Raw genomic sequence first — 19,439 nt, 5'->3', positions numbered from 1 at the left:
TTAACAAGATTATCACTTTTACTCCAAAACGCTATTGATTGTAATAGCTCATTAACGTTCAGAACAATGGTTGAATAGCCGTTATAAAAGCCTTGCATTTACTTTCATTGTTTAAATTATGAAAGACTTTATTGGAAAAATTTAGCCAATACTAAAAGCTGAATTGTTTATCGCATTAAAATTTTGTATAAAAATGTATAAGAATACTTTAATATTGAGAATATATATATATATATATATATATATATATATATATATATATATATATATATATATATGTGGAAGAAAGAGGTTCTCGTAATGGATTTTAAAGGAGAGTCTAAAAGTAGCAGAGGAACTGCTCTTCTCTTTTGCGAGCTGTTATTTTAATGTAGCTATCGGCGCGGCGGGTACAGTATGGGAACGGTGTGTTAAAAGCAGTGCATCGCCACCGATGCCAGTAGTGATTACACGGCTGAGTAGGAGTCGACGGCTGGAGCCGTTCAGGGATGGCGTTCATCCAACGAGCACCCGGTAATGCAGAAAGCGTGTCACTGCAACAAATCCGCACTCTCGGCATTACGTGCCCCGGGTAAGTGCGTCGGAATAGTGTTTTCCAAGTGCTCGGCTACTTCTTTAAGTCACATGACGACAAAGTCCCTTTAAATCCTGATCCTCTATTCCACTTTCCAGTGATCATTGCTTATCTGCTAAGAATCTCTCAAATCTACAAACTTTCAATCACAACTGAGTAATGAAAAAATCATTTCATTCGATCGCTAGTGAATTCCTCCATGAGCAAGCAAAAGCTCATCGCGTCGTTAGAAAAATGAATATGTTTAACGAGCGTGTGGAGCTTGAATTTACATTGTAATATAATTAGCTTTGATCTAAATTAGTCTGGTAGCTTCGCCGGGCAATCAAACATGCAATATATTAATTATCTGTATTAATAATCAATAATTTGTTGTTCATTCTTTGGATCAATTTATGATGAGCTGTGATCACGATGATGATCATCTATCTCGCTAATTAATTAAATTTACATGTTTGATCCATTCTCGAAAGTGCTACGCGCTAGCTGTTGTAAATCTGCTTACTGGCTCTCTAACAAACAATGTTTCCCTCTATAAAACAAGGCTGCTAATTTGATTGCGATTACGATTTGCACAACTGTTTATACATTCATATATTCGCAATAGCGTCAATGTCGTTCATAATTTTATGAAAGGTATTTTATCTGTAATTTATTTTGCGGTGATTAGCCGGCTAATGGATCCTTTGATTTTTAATATGCATAAAAGTACGGATCCTCATAGGTTCCATTATAATATACATACAATATTAATTCACTTCTATAGATTATCGTAAAATTGGAATATGGTATGTATCAAACTGATATAATCTGACAAAATGCAGATTCCTAATGTCAATTATATATATAGATATAGAAAATCTTTTATATATAGTAATGCAAAGAGCTGGTTACTGTCACGAAACCACATTCGAAACATTATACATCCCATACGTAAAGTGCTGCGGTGAAACGTTTTCTCGGCATTCTCAGATAAATGTTAATAATCCATAATGTGGTATAATTTTTCATATATATATATATATACATATATGTGTCTTATAATTGCAGATAAAGGTCTAGAATTTTTATCTCTGCAATGATATCACACACATTCATAATATCCATATATGTTATAATGGTAAACAATAAATGCTGAATTAAAAAAAAAACAAGAGCATTGAACTTTGCTCACATACAAACTGTATATATTAAAAATTTCGTTCACCCTCTGTATCTTCAACGTCTTCTATTTGACTTTTTCATTGGATTCATACATCTTTTACCGCCAAGCAGATCTCTTTAGCCTCTTTCCTTATTCGCTATTGAACTTTCTCATTTCCCCATCTCTCGCGGCAGCTTCGTTTAAATTCGGTGTTTTTCTTTGGATCGCAGAAACTCGCTTTTCTAACGTTTTTCTGTCGCGTGGCACCGATGAGACTTTAAATCCTGTAGGCATTGCGATATCGATTCCATTTACCGACGACCAGAAATTGGATGTATTGAATCGACCAGTTCGTAGTAGCTAGGATATATCCCGTAGAATGAAAGCTCTGCGACCGTAAATACTCGGGCGCTTTCCAGGCAATTTAGCGTTCCGTTAGGGTGCCTTCTTCCAACGCTGCTTTTTCTCCTTCCTATTCTCTTTTTACCACCGTGCGCACGTGAACCTGGAGATGGAGGCCCTTTTGCCTTCTCCAAGGTGCTTCCTACGATCGTCTCGGCGACCAACTACCAGCGTTACTCAAGCTCCTTTCGCTTCACCATCATCCTCCTAGCCAGAATCTATACGTCCCTAAGATAGAATCTCCCATCTCTGCCTGATTTCGGGCGTATTCTTATCGGTAGAGGATCCGCCGGAAAAATGGCGCACTTTTCTCTTTGATAGCCACTCGAGTAACAGTTTCAAAAAAGGGCTTATCAAGATTCCCCTCGCTAATCTGTTTCTTTTTTTTTTTTTAATCTTATTATATCGATCTTCCTTTTCTTTCCCCCTGCTGAGAAACAACTTGCGAAAATAACATTTCGATGTATTTATTATAAGATTTGTGCATATTCTATTAATACCAGTCAAATATTTTAAAGCTATTCTTACACCCAGTCGATACATCGAAACTAAATTTCATCGTGAGTTTTATTCAAAACGAAGTAATACAATCTATCGTTGTCGATAGGAAAGTTGGACGTCGCTTTTAGAGTATATAGTGGCAGTTCTCGAGGAAGCCTCGAGTACGCGGAAAGGCCAGGACGTTTATCTAGCGAAGTGCAAGTTCTTAAGACGACGCAGGTCCTTGCTGCTGCTGCTCCCAAGGGTCCTCTTTATAGTGAGCTTTACCTGCTGACTGCCATCGTCTTCGATATACCACGAGCCTCCTTTACACTATAAAAATAGATACTTGCGTGATGGTATCGATATCGCATCCTGTCAAAAATATCCTACTATTATTGCTATATCTGAAGATCAACATTTTCCTCTAAACCACAGGATTGCATAAATACATGTTTTAGAGCTACGCTGTGTGATATAATAATAGGCTACTGTTTCAGTGAAAACATCACTGATCGACGTACATCGATAAACCTATCTTTAAAATTCATAGAATAGTGTTTTTGTTTATTATAAAGATCTACCTTATATACTTAATGATCTTGAAAGATTAAAATGTTCCGAAGTTTAAGAGTGGATTTTTCGCACCTTTAAAATAATATTATAAAGTTTCTTTCTAACATTCTATTTTATTTTTCAGAAAATGTGAGAGCACTCAGGTATTTGTAAAGGATCATCAAACATTCTGTATTGATACTTGTCGTCCAACAACAATGTGTGGCGAAGTAGTTGTTCCAGAGGATCACTTAGACGTAAGTAATTATACTTTTATTGATAAATATACACGAGTACTATCAACTATCTTTCTCCATATATAAATATTTGTCACGAGCAAATGAGAAAATTCAGACTCTGGTAGCACTAATATTAAAGTTCCAACATAAATAGAATTTATACTTCCAGTAGAATTTTATTTAACAATATTTAGTGCTTCTAATAATAAATAATGTTATATTATAGGTTTGCAGAATATGCAACGCGACTGGCCAGGATTGCAAAGTAGCTGAAGGGAGCAAAGCAGGACCTGGAATCGACGGTGCGGATTTTGTATTTTATGTGTCCGCTATGCAAACAGAAAGATGTCACAAAGGCTTAACAGTCGCTTATGCCGCGCACTGTCAGCAAGAAGCAGCTTTAGACAGGTATATATTTTTATGGAATTTATATCAAGACAAAAAGAGAGAAAGAGAAAGAGAATAAAGTAATATTAACTTTAAATCTTTTCACCAAAGCTTATAAACAAACTAATGAAAACTGGTTATTACGTTTTCATAAAATATATAATTATATCTGTTTAGAAATAGCTTTCCTTTATTTTACAATCTACGAGGACTTTTTACAAAGATATCTTAAAGTATAGTAAAAATTAATATTGAAATGACAAAGCTGATAACTTTTTTCATATCAAACCATTTTAGCGCTTATTTGTTTTCAAGACAATATCTTCTATTCTAGTTTGCTTCCTTTATAACTCGGTTCTTTCTTTCCACTTGTATTTTTTAAGCCCTTTTCACTGTACTTTCAAAGATGGATCAAATATCTTTACTTGCATAACGAAATTAATTGCGAGAGTAATATAAAATAATATGACAATAAGGTTGATTAAAAAGATATTAAAATAAAACATTTTATTTTTATTTGTGTTCTTAAAACTTTTTTATTTACTATAGTATTTTATCAGTAGTCAGTCTGTCAATGAATTAATTATTCAATTCAATTAAAAATGTCCAAAAGATGTTAATGTTTTACGTAAGTTTTTTTATAATAATAGGGTTAGAGTTTAATTTTTGTTATAAAAAAGTCATTGAAGAAGCATCACACATTAATAAAGACAAGGAAAGCAGTCAGAGGAAAAGTCATACAATAGTGTTAGTTATTTATATGACCCTGATACAGTAATGATACAAACAACTTTCTTACAATGAAAGTTCTTAAAGTCTACTACAAAATAAGGGACGCGTGTGACAATTATTCCTTTATTCCGTAGATGGAATAACTACGTCTCATGCGTGACTTAGTTTCATGATTAAAACGTCAATTTCGTGATTTCTAGGCCAATCGCTGGTCATGCCAATCTGTGCCCGAACAGTATTAGCACGAAACCACAGGAACTGGAAACATTACTAAGCACAGTGAAGCACGAGATCCTGCACGCTCTTGGATTTTCCGTCAGCCTTTATGCATTCTATAGAGACGAGAAAGGGGAACCTAGAACACCAAGAAGAACCGACACAGGAAAACCTCCCTTGAACGAAACGTAAGTCCTTTTTCAAAATACCCGCTTTAAGATCAAAATTTATTATTCCATCATGCGTATATAGTACATGTCTATTCACCGGAAGCTATATTTGCATCGAAATAAAATACTTATCCATTCGATGCGTATTTGTCGAAGAGTGCGCACTAAATCGATTATCGTGAAGCAGCTTTTCGAATATTTTGCAATCGTATTACGTTAAAGCTTTTTTTACAAATTCGTAAGGTTTATTATCCGGAGCAATGTATATATTTTATATTTTCAACGGAGTTAAGATCGACAAAAACGTAAATATAGCAATAAATTTGTATTCCATGCATCTTCGTATATACGTATAGGAATTGATTGATGATAATATCATTCGTTGTAAAGTATACAGTGGTAAAATCCAGGAGTATAACGATGGTTGTCCTCGCGTATCAGTTTGAAAATCTGACTGCAGAGATTACTTTTACATGAGACTCATCCATGAAAAAGATGCGAGCCTGCTCCGCAATCCATCATCCGGCGACATCCTTGCTGTTCGCTTCTTTTCACAGTCTTCTACGTTTTGCCGTTTTCTGTCCCTGGGCATCGTTTCCCAGATTGAACGTGTGTATCTGCCTTTAAAATTGGAAAATTCCACTTGGTCCGTTCCATCCAAGTCGACGGACCGTAACGAACCAGCCGCCGGTAGTCTCCCTACTTTTGCACATTTTCTCTATCCCATGCATGCATATTCTTTTTTCCCGAGCCTTACTGCTTTTCTCTATTTTTCGCTCCCTCCTTCCATATTTCGAACTTATGATGTACTCTCTCCTTTTCTAGTGTCCGCTTCTCATACTGACTCCATTCCTCATCCCATCCGAAGCTCGTTTTTCCTCGCCTCGCATCACATGCGAGCCTCTTTATGTGTGTGCAAACCCTCTTACATTAAGTTCTACCATCATCTATAACAACGTTGTATCCAATAGAAACAATCCTTCTGATTCTAAACCTTTCCGTTACTTTCCATCAGTAACTGGATTTTATTTTATTACCACGAAGCTATTGATTTAGCTTAGGTAACACCGGATTCAATAGACTCCAATTTACTAACATGTATACAACACAATTAGATGTTTTTTTTGGTGGTATTGTATCCCTACCTAATGATATGACCCAAAGGAAAATATTTTTGATGCTAACAATTAAAGAGTTAATAACTTTTTAATTAAGAGTTAGACCTAGAAATTTATGAGGATATTTTCCTTAAAATTCCCTCTTCATTTAGATGATTTCGATTGGCATACCTATATCACAGACGCCCATTACTAATTAAACCAATAGAATATACTTCAATCCTATAACTAATCTATGTTAATTAAAGGAAAACTACAGTATTGTGAAAAATGTATCATATAAATTCTGCACTGTTTTAGAATTTTTAATTATTTTATATACTAATGAAAATCTGAAATTAATGATACGACATATAAACTTGAACTTCTTTAAAATAAAATATTACTAAAAAAGATGAAATATCTTTCGAATAAAATTATTAACTTACTGCTTTTTTCCTCTAAGCAGATTCATCACTGTCAGTTGGATAAGACATTCAACAAATCTCCTTCATTTTATCTTAAAAAATAAATCCCAAAAATGACCTACAGCAATTGTAATGGAAAGCCAACTGCTCTTCCTGTTATCCAGTCCTTATTACAAATTCATATTTCTGCAAAAGGAAACAAACAGTTTTTTAATTGGGATCAACCATTATTTTCCATCAGTTTATTTACCAGGCACACGTATGATCTTTTAATGTTTCTCTCAGTTCCAAAAAGTTTCTCCTGCCAGTGGATTTGAAAATTCAAGGACCTCCTAGCATGAAAAGAAGTTTCACAACACCTAGCATCTTCATTTTTTACCAAATGAATGAGAATTCAAAGAACATATATAGTTGAGCCAGATACAGCAATTGATTAGAAATAAATTGTTTACTAATTAAGACGCGGATTATTTTCTTTTACAGAAATTTCAATTTGTAATAAGATAATCTAAATTGCAGGAATAGCATTGGGCTAGTATTACAATTGCTGTGAACCATTACTCGGACTGATTTTTAAGGAAAATTGAAGGATAATATATTCATTGAGTCTTATTTAGATTGAAATTTGAAATAATAAATCTGTTTAGGGAAAAAACCAATAACCCCGATAGCAAACTTAATGCGAACAATTGTTCACCTATCTTTAGTAACACATTTTGTTTGGAAAAATTTCGAGTGTACAAGTCGCACTATTAACACTAAATTTTTCAAACTAATTAAACTCTGTAAGAGTTCTACAAGAATACATCATTCTTATTTCTTTTAACTTAAATGGATTAGTTAGAATTTAAGTTACACTTTTTTTCCATTTTTATAATTAACAATTTATTATACATATATGCATTTTAAAATGGAAATATCTTATAAACAACTTCACGAAACAGATAAATAAAAACGGTGGTCTCTAAAGGTAATGATAACAGAATTAAGGCACAGAAATATTAAATAAAAGAAAGAAAATAAAACAGACTTTTTGTACGAATACTTTAATGCTTGTCTTACCGGGCTGTTGAGAGTGCCATGAAATGAAAGAGCCGTTCAAAAAAGCTAACACCGCATATTTGCAAATGTAAAAAGGATTGAATAGGTGGTTAGATATATCCCGTATCAATCCTGCATATTACAAAAAGTTCTAAACTTAACTTGTTGTGAATTTATAATGTAACGCGGAGAAGAGTGGTATGAATTAATGGTGCGTTCAGTCATACCCATACATAAATGGATATAATAATGTCTTCGAATGGCAGAGTAGGCACCGTGCAAATGATCATTGGTGAATTCATTCGTCACGTCGCAACCGGGCGTGGATAGTGGTAGCTGTCGAAAACAGCGTTCCGCTGGCGTATCGCATCAATCATGTTGCACGGGAGATAGGCGTGATGGGAGTGTGAGGAACGGAAAGCGTTTGTAACGTGCTTTCGAGCTGTAGGATCTTCGGAAATTACATCAACCAACCCTCCCATACGGATATGGCAAATGCTTCGAACTCTGATCTTCTCCAGATCGATGCTAATATTGCTAATCCCAGCAAACGAAAAAAATAAAAGGACACAAAAATCATATCAGACCATAACTGAATGACACGATTAGAGAAATGGGAATAAGGGTATAAAATTAGCCGGATGTTTGTGAGCGATGATTATTTGAAGGTTGTTTGTCTCGTTTAGATTACAGACGCACCAGTGGAGCGAAAACACTATCCGAACTGTGATCAGACCGTTCTGGCAAGTACACGGAGGAACCGTCGAAAGGTCGATGCAAATGATAGTCACGCCCAGAGTTCGCGAGGAAGTTCAGGCGCACTTCGATTGCTCCGAGCTGGAGGGTGCGGAGCTGGAAGATCAGGGCGAGGATGGCACGGCCCTGACGCATTGGGAAAAGCGGGTGTTCGAGGTGAGTGAACTCGAATACAAACTCAAAGATCAACTTGCCCGGAGACCCTTATCGAGGCTCTGCATGAATGCATGAATATAGCTGCCGCTACCACGGTTTCAATGGAATTCCTAATACTAGTCAAATCGGGTATTACAAAAGCAACTGCTCCAACTCTCTTGATCTATATTGAATGTACTGCGAATAATCGATAATGAGTAAATCATGCAATCCCTAATCAGCATGTATTTAGCACTATTCATCCATCCAGATTTTCAATGCTTTGAGAGGAATTTTCGTAATGCTTGATTCTTCTTGTCGATTTCGAGTATTTGTCAGATTTTATTAATTTATTTGAAATAACTAATGGCTTGTTTTTTTATTCGCAGAATGAAGCTATGACTGGAACGCATACCCAGAATCCAGTTTACTCTAGAATAACATTGGCTCTGATGGAAGATACCGGTTGGTACAGAGCAAATTATTCGATGGCCCAGGATTTAGGCTGGGGCCGCCGTCGAGGCTGTGATTTTGCCATGAAATCCTGCAAAGAGTGGATATCCACCAAGTCTAATCCTTTATCGTAAGTTCATCGCTATACGATTTATTCAGTGTCTGTCGATGTGAAATTTGTTGCTTTTACAAATATTTTTCTCATTACGCTTCTCTGGATTTACAGGGAACCCATGTGAGTAAAAGCTACAAAAATATAATCAACGATAATTGATATTAGAATAATGCATTTCTTATTTTTATAATTGTCCTTTTTAATTTTTGGTATTATTCTATTCCCCATATTTCGATCGCAAAAAATGTACTTGTATAAATTCCTCTTTTTCTTAAGTTTCTCAAAATAGTAAGCTTTCGATTTGAGCTATTATTAATAAATTTAATCCTATTACTCGATTATCAAAGTGAGCGAGGATTTCAGCACGACAGAACAAATACTAATGAAATTCTTTTTCCAGAGGGAAATCAATTCACCCGTTTTGTAATAAAGTTAAACGAGATCCATTACAGACAGAGTGCACGGATGATCGCAATTCAGTTGCTCTATGCAATTTGGTAAAGCATCCACAGCCTTTACCTAAAAAATATCAGGTACGAAAATAATCAAATATATTTTCGTTCTTTGGAAAGCATTTTCATTATATATCCATTTGTTTCTTTTTCAGAATTTTGACTCCATTCCTCACGTTAAGCCAGGCGAAGAACAATATTACGGAGGCTCTGTATCATTGGCGGATTACTGCCCCTACATACAAGAATTTACATGGAGAGCCAATAACATTGTAGTCCGCGGCTCCCATTGCTTGTACGAAGAAAACAATCCGCGTAAGAAAATTTTATTATCAACTCGACCTGGGAAAGATTGGTTAAACAAATGGTAATCACCTATTTTAGATCAAGAGAAAAACTTTGCATTGGAAAAGTACGGCTTTCATTCAAGATGTTTCGATCACACTAATCAAATGTGGGAAGAAAGGACGTGCACGCAAGCACGTCAATGGCGCCATTGGGGTTCCGGCTGTTATCAGTACAAGTGCGAAGCTGGCAGACTACATATTATGGTCAGTTGACTGGAGAGCCCAATTATAGTTATTATCGATTGTAGCCATAGGATAAATGGTCTCCTATAGACCTTGTCAAGTACATGTGAATATATACATTATACATATATGTACCGTATGTATATCTCTACATTTACTCCGTCCATAGGTTGCAAACTATACCTACACGTGCTATCATGCCGGCCAGGAAATAGCCATTAGGATAATGCAGAACGGTTGGCTGCACAAGGGCGCTCTAATCTGTCCACCTTGTAGGGACATCTGTCAGGTAAAGCCGTGAAGCTTCCGGTCAAACGCTTATGTAGAATCATCATTCCTATTTCGTTTAAAAAATCACTGTCATTTCACCATCAATTTTTCTTCTATTAAGTATTACGATTGTTCTATATTCCAGGCTGAATTAAAGGCAATGGGTGAATGGTGTAAACTAGGCGATGAACATCCTCCTGCAACTTACTACCACAGAGACAATCTTCACTGCTCAGCTGCAAGCTGTTTTGTCCTAAGCTCGTTTACATTCACAGCTGTGATTCTCTTGTTTGTTTTTAGATGATATGGCCTTGTGATTAGTTAGAATTGTTTTATTTTTGGACCAGGTCCATAAATCACATAAAGAAGTTACAGCTTTGCATTTATAATGGTATACGTTGCTGAATAAGACTAAGAAGATTGTATCATTGGAAGAATTCATAAGCACATACAAACTTAAATTAAAACCATTGAGACCATTGCCCATTTACAGCTTAGTTATATATTTTCAAGTGCCAAAATTACAGTTACCTATAATTGGTGGTATTTGTTATTAAATATTTTTTAAATGAAATTAGACATTTAATTAAAATAAAATAGTCATTTGTTTTCAGCAGGAGCTCTAGTCGAGACTTGAAAATTGTAACAAAATTCTTTAAATGATATGTTTTCCCTCCCTGACGTCGTATGCCTAAAACAAACATTATTGTATACTACAAGAGTATTTTATATCTGGCAAGCAAAATATCATATGTCTGTATGTATATAATAATTTCAGAATTAATCTACATATCTTGCCAGCTACAGTTCCAACTGTAAAGAATAAAATTTCTGTTTGTTTATTTTCCTAATGTATAATTTGTTATGATGGTAAAACAACAACGTATCCCAATTATTTGATTAATTACAGAAAAATACTCTATTATTTTTTACCAACATAAGTGTGTAATCTAGACTAGATTATATGTAAACCCTGGTTGAGGAAAGAACGGATTTTAGGAGTTGAATACATACTATATTTTAATGTTGTTAGTTCTTTTCATTTTCGTGCAGGTGATCTTCAAATAATTTTAAACTAACTTTATTACAAGATCAAATGTTATCTCCTGCAGTAGATGAATCTTGTTAAAGAACCAAAAATCTATTTCGTTCTTTCATTGATTGGTGTGAATAAGAAATCATATCGAATAACCGTCATTAGTTTAAAAAGGTTTACAAAAATGCTGTACCTTATAAGCTATGGTGCATCATTATTAGGAAAAAATATTATCCTAAAACTATATATGATGTATAATGAAGTGTATATAGTATATAATTAAGAACAAAAAGAAAAGAAAAATCGTAATACATAAAAAATAGCGGCAAGACAGTCTTCTATCATATTATTATTATAATTGATAGTAGAAATATCATTTTTTTACTCTTCAAAATTTAAGCCTAGCAACGCTGCTTTTACATTAATTGTGTAATTGTACATAGTGCAAATTTTCAATAACTCGGTTAGTTTAGATGGGAAAATGATCACTAAAATAAAATTTAAATATTTAAACAGGCGTAATGTAAAAGCAGCCTCGATACTTTTATAACTGAATCTTCATAGTAATTTATTATGCGATTTGCATTATCCGCATATAGCTAAAATTAACAATATTTATCACTGAAAATTGATTTTCTACTTAAGTTGTTTGGAATTTGGTGCTGCGGCCAATAAATTGTATATATTTAAAGAATATCATTATTAATTTGATAAATTATTATAACACTTTCGTATTGAGAAGGCGATATAATGTGTAGTATATAATCTATTCATACTAAAAAGAACCTATTTGACAATGGTTTATACATTCCAAAATTGAAGAAAAGAAGTCATTTACTGATGTATACTTTTTAAAAATGATATAATACAATAATTTATTATATTCAGCGATACAGTTATTAAGAACTTGTAGATTCGAAAAACACAGTACTCTAAAATACATTTTTTACTCAGTATTATAACTAAAGTTAATTTTGATAAGATCATACAAAAGTAGAAAAGCGTATATCATAAAAATATATATTAAACATGCTAATACGTTCATTCCGTACTTAAAACGAAATTAGAAGAGCTTATTTTAGCTTGGGATAAGGCAGTAAAGCGTCGCATAACTATGAAGAATTTTTGTGTGGTTTTATTCTTGCGTGATTATACGCTTTGGGAGAGTTTGCTTTTGTTATTGCCGATATCTTTAGACGCTTATTGCCAGAACTCAAAAATTGATTATTACAACAGTTTACTCAACGTATTATTATAATACATTCAAATAAAACTGATTTAAACAATTCGTTAGAAATTGTCAAACGGTATCGCCCACCTCAAAGCCGTACAGAATTTATCTACAAAGCACATTGATATATAACCGAAAAACCTTTAAAAATAATTTACATGTTACTTTTACATTCCTATTATACATATTCCAAAATCTCTAATTAAAAAGAGTTGTTATCTCAAATGTGTTTAAATATATGGTAAATTATACCTTTAATTACTTTTCTTATGTGTTTAATTTTATGGCTTTAATATTGACAGAACCTTATTTAAAATCAATTTTTAAATATACTTTATATAACTTCTGATAGAATCATTATTTTTATCTGTAAACAAATGTGCCATCTAAACGGGACTATTAATTACATAATTTATTATATTGAATCCATCAATATAAATTTTTGATCATCACTGTATTTTTTCGTGTGATTTTACATTAAATTCGATATTTAAATTATTAAAGTTTACGATAGATTTTATGAAGAAGAGTACTGTAATCGTAAGCAATTAGATATAAATAATATTATATTATTTTCCCAGCAATAGTAATAAAAAATTCATTCCATTTTATATAAAATGTAAATGCAGCAACACTAAAAAATTTCAGAAATAATGTGAGTAATGAAGATAAGAATTTATGCCGAATTAAGTTACAGAATTATACTATTTAAGGGGGCATTTCAATTGTAATTTCTGCATATCTAAATTTTTTCTATTAAAAAGCGTTAAAAAATAGATATAAGTACATTGTTTTTCTGAATATTTGCTGATAATAATGTTTAACTCCAAATTAATTTTATATGCTTAGTTATGTGAAAAGGCTGTTTGATGGTATCACAGAAAATTTTACCAAAATAGACGCATTTTTGATGTTTAATAAATACAAAGAATTTTTCATTACTACATCCAAACGTTTTTTCATTTTAGAAGTATTAAATCATTCTAACCCGTAGCAATATTTTGATATTATTCGAGAAATTAATTTATAAAATAGATATTTGTTTACTGAATGAGCAAAGACACGTCTGTTATAATTTTCACTCTTTTTTCAACATGGGCAAACGTTACATGAAAAAATTATGTATGAAACCATCTAGAGATATATGTACAGCATTTACCAAAATACATAGTGACAGCGTAGCTCCTAATGAATATAAAAACAATTATTTCAATATTATCAGTTCATTCATTTTAAATAAATAACATTGGCTAATTCTTTAAAGTATGAACGTAAAATTGTTAAATTCCATAGTCAAATATCATTGTTAAAACAAGATTAAGTATATTTATTATTGATATTGGAATATACATATGTATATATTTTATAAAGCTACTTATTTGTACAGTAACATACAACACTGGTTTACGCAATGAAGTTTTCACGCGATTTTTTTATTACTTGATTTTACAGCAATACAGCTTCTTGTAACAACACCCGTAACTTTCATCCAGTAGGTCTAAAAAATCCTTTGGTTAAGGCAATCATTTGGTGGAGTGGGATCACTAAAAGTCCTTAAAGAGCATATTACTATGTGTAAGTTAACATCTAATTATATGTTTAGTAGTTAATTTCTTATTTAACTCGCTTTATTAGTCTTACACGGTTTGTATGTGAAAATTTCGAAAGAAACTATCTGATAATTAAATTTCCTTAATCAATTCACTATATTTTTTTAACGATATGATAAAATTATAATTATAATTATAATAAAAAGAACTTTGAGCTTTTTTTTCTGCACATTACATTAATTTTCTACGAATCTTAAAACATTATTTTTTGTTCCATTAATAAATGCATATCTGAAACAGAAAGTATCATGCTCGTGTTTACACAATTTTTTGACTATTCGTTTCATGAACTCTGTTATTCTTTATATATTATTATTAAATACAATATTTACGATTGCAGAATTAATCTGTGCGTTTGACTTACATAAAATTTTTCATTGCTAAGGAAGACGCTTTTCCCTTCGATAATAATTATCGAGAGGCAGTGCTATGCTTCTATTAGCCGCCCATCTTCGCATTATTTTAATTACAATATCATTATTACGAGAATCGAATGTTGCTCTTAAGAAATGCTATTTATACTAATCAAATATAATAACATATTCACTCTGAAATATAATTTAATATAATAATGCTTATCCCCTCCCTTTAAAGTAGAAAATTCAAATAATATCTACATCGTTGAGGGAAACCGGTACTTTATGATCTTTTTTCAGATATTTAAGACTGAAACTAAGTTTATGTATTCCCTGTGCAATCTCTGTAAATCGCAAATAGGAAGACCAGCGCGCCATGGTGGAGATAGTGAATAATTATAATCTCACTGTATTGCCTAATTTCTGCAATATTGTATAAGCACAGTTACGTAATTGTAACGACTATTGAATTTTATACCATAGTTATCAATTTTTATAAATGAAAATAGTATACATGAAAAGATCAACAATTTTACTTTCTTTACAAGTTACTTTTGAAAATAATTAGAAAGATATGAATGTATATAAAAATGTATTCTTGCTAAATGTCTTCTGGATACTCTAATACAAATTTTCAAAATTATTTGCCGCCAAATTTAATATACATAACAACTATATATGTATGAGTTGTATTTATCATTAGATACAACTTTGTAGGCAATACGTATACTATTAATATCTATTTTGAGTGTTTTTGTAAATAACGTTAAACTGGAGGTAAGACTGCATTGTATGACACCTCAGCACGGCCATGTGCTTTTATTTGTATTATTTTGTGCTACTAATAGAAACCTGAGTTCATGTTCTGATAGTAAGAAAACTTATCCATGCTTATAAAAGACTGTAATCACATATTTTCACAAACGTTTAGAAAATTCAAAGAAGAAGCAAATAATATATTGATTTATGGTTGGACAAAATTATTGTTATAACAATTAAGGATTATTTTCTGGCACCATTTGCTTTATATTTCCTTGTTTTAGCATGCAATACCTGATTCATACAGACACAATTTGTAAAATGAATGTGCTTATTGTGCCACTTTATAGCTATATATATTTTAAACAAACCTTTTATGCAATCATCAAATTTTATTCTTAAGCTCTAGAAGTATAGCTATTCAAAGCTAATGCAGCTGACGCCTTTGCAACATGAATGCAATAAAATTCCTGCATCTGTATGTAAGATAATTATTTTAACTTGCTGCACAGTGAGTGAATGTAATAATGCATTTAATGATTTCATTATAAGAGATTTTAATTTTTTGTTAAAAATATTTTTAGATAAAACAAAGACTTTCGAGAAAGCTCTATGCAATACATTAATATATTTTATAGATAGTTACGCAAATCAATGAGTTTTGGAATCCATGCTGAGGAACTTGTTAAAGTAACCACCCTCTTTATGTGTTATACTTATTTTAAAGGGGCTGAAAATACTGATTTACGTTGAGTCGTAACAAAACTAGTTTATATAAAAATTTACTCGATTAGTCTTATTAAACAGAGTAAAAATGTAAAAACATAATAAACTAATAGTATAGCTAAGTAATAACCAAGAAAAATATAATCTTAGAGTTAAACATCGCAGATGTGATTGTTTTAGATAAATAAGCCATATGCATATAAGATATATGCACCTTGATAGGAACGAATTATGTGTTCAAGTGGATGAGCTATTAGAAAGAAAGGTACAGATTTCTTTATTATAGGGGGAATATTGATGGTCATCGATTTACCAGGAATTTAAATAGGATCGACGTGTAATAGAAGGTCAGGCAGGCTTTTGAATGGCGAATAACTGAAGCGGTGCCATCGACCCTGTCGACGCGTCTCCACCAGTTCAACCTCATTTTCCTCGAGTCCCAAGTAGTGTCCTCGAACCAGCGAGTTGGAATAGTCTCGAGGGAAGTACAGAAATGAATCAAGCAACTTTTGCTGTTCGGGGGTCACGGAATGCTGCCCTGCCGCCACGCGATACTAACTGCAGTCTTCTGGTGATCCTGTCTCCTCCGTCTGCGTGGCGGCATCTCTGCCTGTTTACATTCAAGTTCCACAAATACTTTAAAATTAATAACACTTCCTTAATGCATATTCTTATATTTTTTAAACTCATTCCAATTAATGTTTCTTTAAAATTTAAATAAATGTTTATATCTTAAGTGATAGATTATTTACATTTTCCAAACATTTTATATTAACCCTTTATATTCGAGAACTGATGTTTACTTATCGACATGTGGTGACCGATAGTCAATTCTTGAGCGCAAAGGGTTAATTAGTTAATAAACTACATATTTTTTAAAGAATTAAGTATATCTAATTACTCGATTAATAAATTAGTTAATTGTTGGTAATAATGATAATACATTTATAGAAAAGAAAAATGACTGACGACGAAGTTTGAGCAATGTGCTCTAGTATGCAAGTTACCCCATAAAGGATGTCCAAGTCACTAACTCTCGAAAAAGGGCCAATTCTGACACACACACAAGGAAATTTTTTTACAATTTTTTAATATTACTTTCTGTTAAGATATGTAATAATATTTTTAAGCAGGTTATTTGCATAAACGGATATGTAGTTTGGTAAATATTTTGTAATATATTTAAAAAGGTATAGAATAATTTTTAAAGATATATGTAGTAATATGCAATGCATTATTCTCACGAAAGTTTTTGCATTATTGATATTTATTGAGTTACATAACAATATATGAAGACTAAACATATCGTTATATAATTTAATAAATATCAATAGTACAATAAAATTTATTAAGCTTTTTATTTACTATTGTCATACGAATAGAAAAGTATTCTACATTTCTTTTTAATATTGATGATGTTTAACGAATAACAGAATAACTTTTGTAGACTATCTGTCTAAAAAATGTATAGCTACATGGATAGTGACATAATTTGAAATATATAAACAATATGAAAAAAAGTTATTAAAGTAAATTCAGCACTATTACTATGTCTATAAGCAACTCTCATAATTTTTTAAAATAATATTAACTTTTACCAAGCTGCTTAACATTTTTGTATAAACTCCTAGCCTAAATATATCATTATGTAACTCGAAAAATATTAACAATATTAAAAATGATATGAGACATCTTCTCACACAATTGGCCTTTCTTTTTAGAGTTTGCGTTTTTGCTATCTTTTATGGAACATGAGACAATGATGATGATGAATGTATCGAAAGCTTCGGATACCTCACGTGGGTGTTGAATCTGCACGAATCATATGCCCAGTCTCCCAAGGGAGAGGTGGCGGTGTATTGGCGAGGGATGGGGTGGAACAGCGTGCCATAGAACATCGGTCCATCGAACAATGGTCCAAACCTGAAACATGTATATGTTACCAGATTTTCTGCTAAATTCAGTAAATTCTCATAAAATGTAAACGTCCGAACAGGGCGCGCGCGTCGCGTGCGATAGCATTTATTTCAGACACTCCACAATTATACACGACTCTTATTTTTCATAAAATATATATTATAAACGATAGAATTATTCCATACTATAAACTGTCGGAATATAAAAATTAAAGCTGTACAGGATTATTATATTATGTTTGCACTTGTAAAAATATGTAATTTATTAATATATAGTATAAATTTAAGCTAGTGTTAGTAGATGTATATTTAAAAAATAAGTGTAAACCGTCACAGTCTCGTTCCTGTGAACACATTTCATTTAACTTAAACAATATTTTATTAACTATACTAGGTTTGAGACTAAATATTGCTCTTCGTATACCTGATAAGTCTAATCCTCCGATACTACAAACATCCAAACCACCAGTACTTGTAGCACAACAGTGTTGCTTCGGCCCCAAGGGCTTCTGTCTGCACAGAATCTGGAAGGCAAACCGCAAATTAATTGCTTTAATTAATTTCAGCGGTCGAATAAGGAAGAAGATAAATTAATATGCGTTATTATTTCTAATCACAGTTTGTCGATACGTGCAAGGCTGAGATGATGGTTGGCTAACTAATTGCGTAACGATCTGTATGTTCAATTTTATCATATAATTGACAATATTCCTTTTTGGTAAATAAAGCGTCTCTATCACCATTACGAGCAAGCAAATTACATAGTTTTATGTGTATCTTGAGTGACTGACGATGTATTCACATTCAATGAAATTATTGGAAGTATCCATCAGCTGATTGTTCAATATAGTGTATATAGGTATAGATACGTCGACGTAATTGGAATATCGTGAGTACCCTCGTAGCTGTGCGCGCAAATGTAGCGAGAAGTGTACCTACTCGGACGATTAAAGATTTACGATCTAACTACTGGCTTTTCAGGATTCATGGCCTGTAAAGTCAAAGAGGCAAGATCTATAGCGGTGACCGCCAAGCTCGCGCGACTGTGTTAAATCGATGAAAAAAAAAAAAATAGCACTCGAGGGTCAATTGAAAGCTACCAGAACCATCTAACCAACGGATTTTCAGCGAGATAAATATAGGGCTGTAGTAATGTGACAGACTAGCACTTTATTTTCGTAGTAATTGTTCTTTTTTACAGTTTTCGTATTTATATAGCTACTCTAGACCACGCTATTCCATCTTTGACACGGTTAAATGTTAATCAATAACTTTTGCACCAATAGTTTAGTCGTCGCAGGCATTTGAAATGTATCCTTTGAACCATTTCGAGATCCGAATAATTATTTTCGTGCGCTACCTTGGTGTACAGAAGCTCTCGTGAAATTCGGCGGAAGTGATTGTTGAGTAGCCAGTAAAGGAATGGGTTCCAGAAGCTATTGGAGAGTGCCAACCACGTGGCCAGGAAGTCGAGGAAAGGCGGTGGCTTACTTCCGGTGCAGGCTGCAACGACTTCCTGAATAGTCCACGGTGTGACCATAACGATGAATCCCAAACTCATCGCTGCCATTGTTCGCGATGCTGAGGTTGACAGTCGTCTCTCATGAGCAACGAGCTATAATAATACAT

The 19,439-nt window shown here is 32.8% G+C and overlaps 2 protein-coding genes across 2 annotated transcripts in view; one reads left to right on the top strand and one right to left on the bottom strand.

Moving 5' to 3' along the window:
• Window positions 1-12,764, top strand: part of Invadolysin (leishmanolysin-like peptidase, invadolysin) — a 175,640-nt gene extending 162,876 nt beyond the window's left edge. The window contains exons 6-15 of the mRNA XM_066742308.1: window positions 3,301-3,412; window positions 3,621-3,802; window positions 4,714-4,917; window positions 8,152-8,377; window positions 8,746-8,939; window positions 9,325-9,457; window positions 9,532-9,691; window positions 9,761-9,927; window positions 10,076-10,195; window positions 10,322-12,764. Of these exons, the coding sequence (XP_066598405.1) occupies window positions 3,301-3,412; window positions 3,621-3,802; window positions 4,714-4,917; window positions 8,152-8,377; window positions 8,746-8,939; window positions 9,325-9,457; window positions 9,532-9,691; window positions 9,761-9,927; window positions 10,076-10,195; window positions 10,322-10,480 (1,657 nt within the window). The 3' untranslated portion in view covers window positions 10,481-12,764. The remainder of the gene's footprint in view (window positions 1-3,300; window positions 3,413-3,620; window positions 3,803-4,713; window positions 4,918-8,151; window positions 8,378-8,745; window positions 8,940-9,324; window positions 9,458-9,531; window positions 9,692-9,760; window positions 9,928-10,075; window positions 10,196-10,321) is intronic.
• Window positions 12,765-13,467: 703 nt separating this feature from the next.
• Window positions 13,468-19,439, bottom strand: part of LOC136782700 (trace amine-associated receptor 9) — a 34,896-nt gene continuing 28,924 nt past the window's right edge. Inside the window, exons 9-12 of the mRNA XM_066742309.1 lie at window positions 19,171-19,425; window positions 18,235-18,334; window positions 17,689-17,817; window positions 13,468-16,504 (exon numbers count right to left, since the gene is read on the bottom strand). Coding sequence (XP_066598406.1) covers window positions 17,690-17,817; window positions 18,235-18,334; window positions 19,171-19,425 — 483 coding nt within the window. The 3' untranslated portion in view covers window positions 13,468-16,504; window position 17,689. The remainder of the gene's footprint in view (window positions 16,505-17,688; window positions 17,818-18,234; window positions 18,335-19,170; window positions 19,426-19,439) is intronic.

This window comes from Prorops nasuta, unplaced genomic scaffold, assembly GCF_024137725.1.
Source record: "Prorops nasuta isolate Cenicafe-Biocafe unplaced genomic scaffold, Cenicafe_Pnas_1.2 PNAS00030, whole genome shotgun sequence".
Classification (NCBI taxonomy): domain Eukaryota; kingdom Metazoa; phylum Arthropoda; class Insecta; order Hymenoptera; family Bethylidae; genus Prorops; species Prorops nasuta.
The sequence above is the reverse complement of the archived record's forward strand: the minus strand, read 5'-3'. Positions and strand labels throughout refer to the sequence as shown.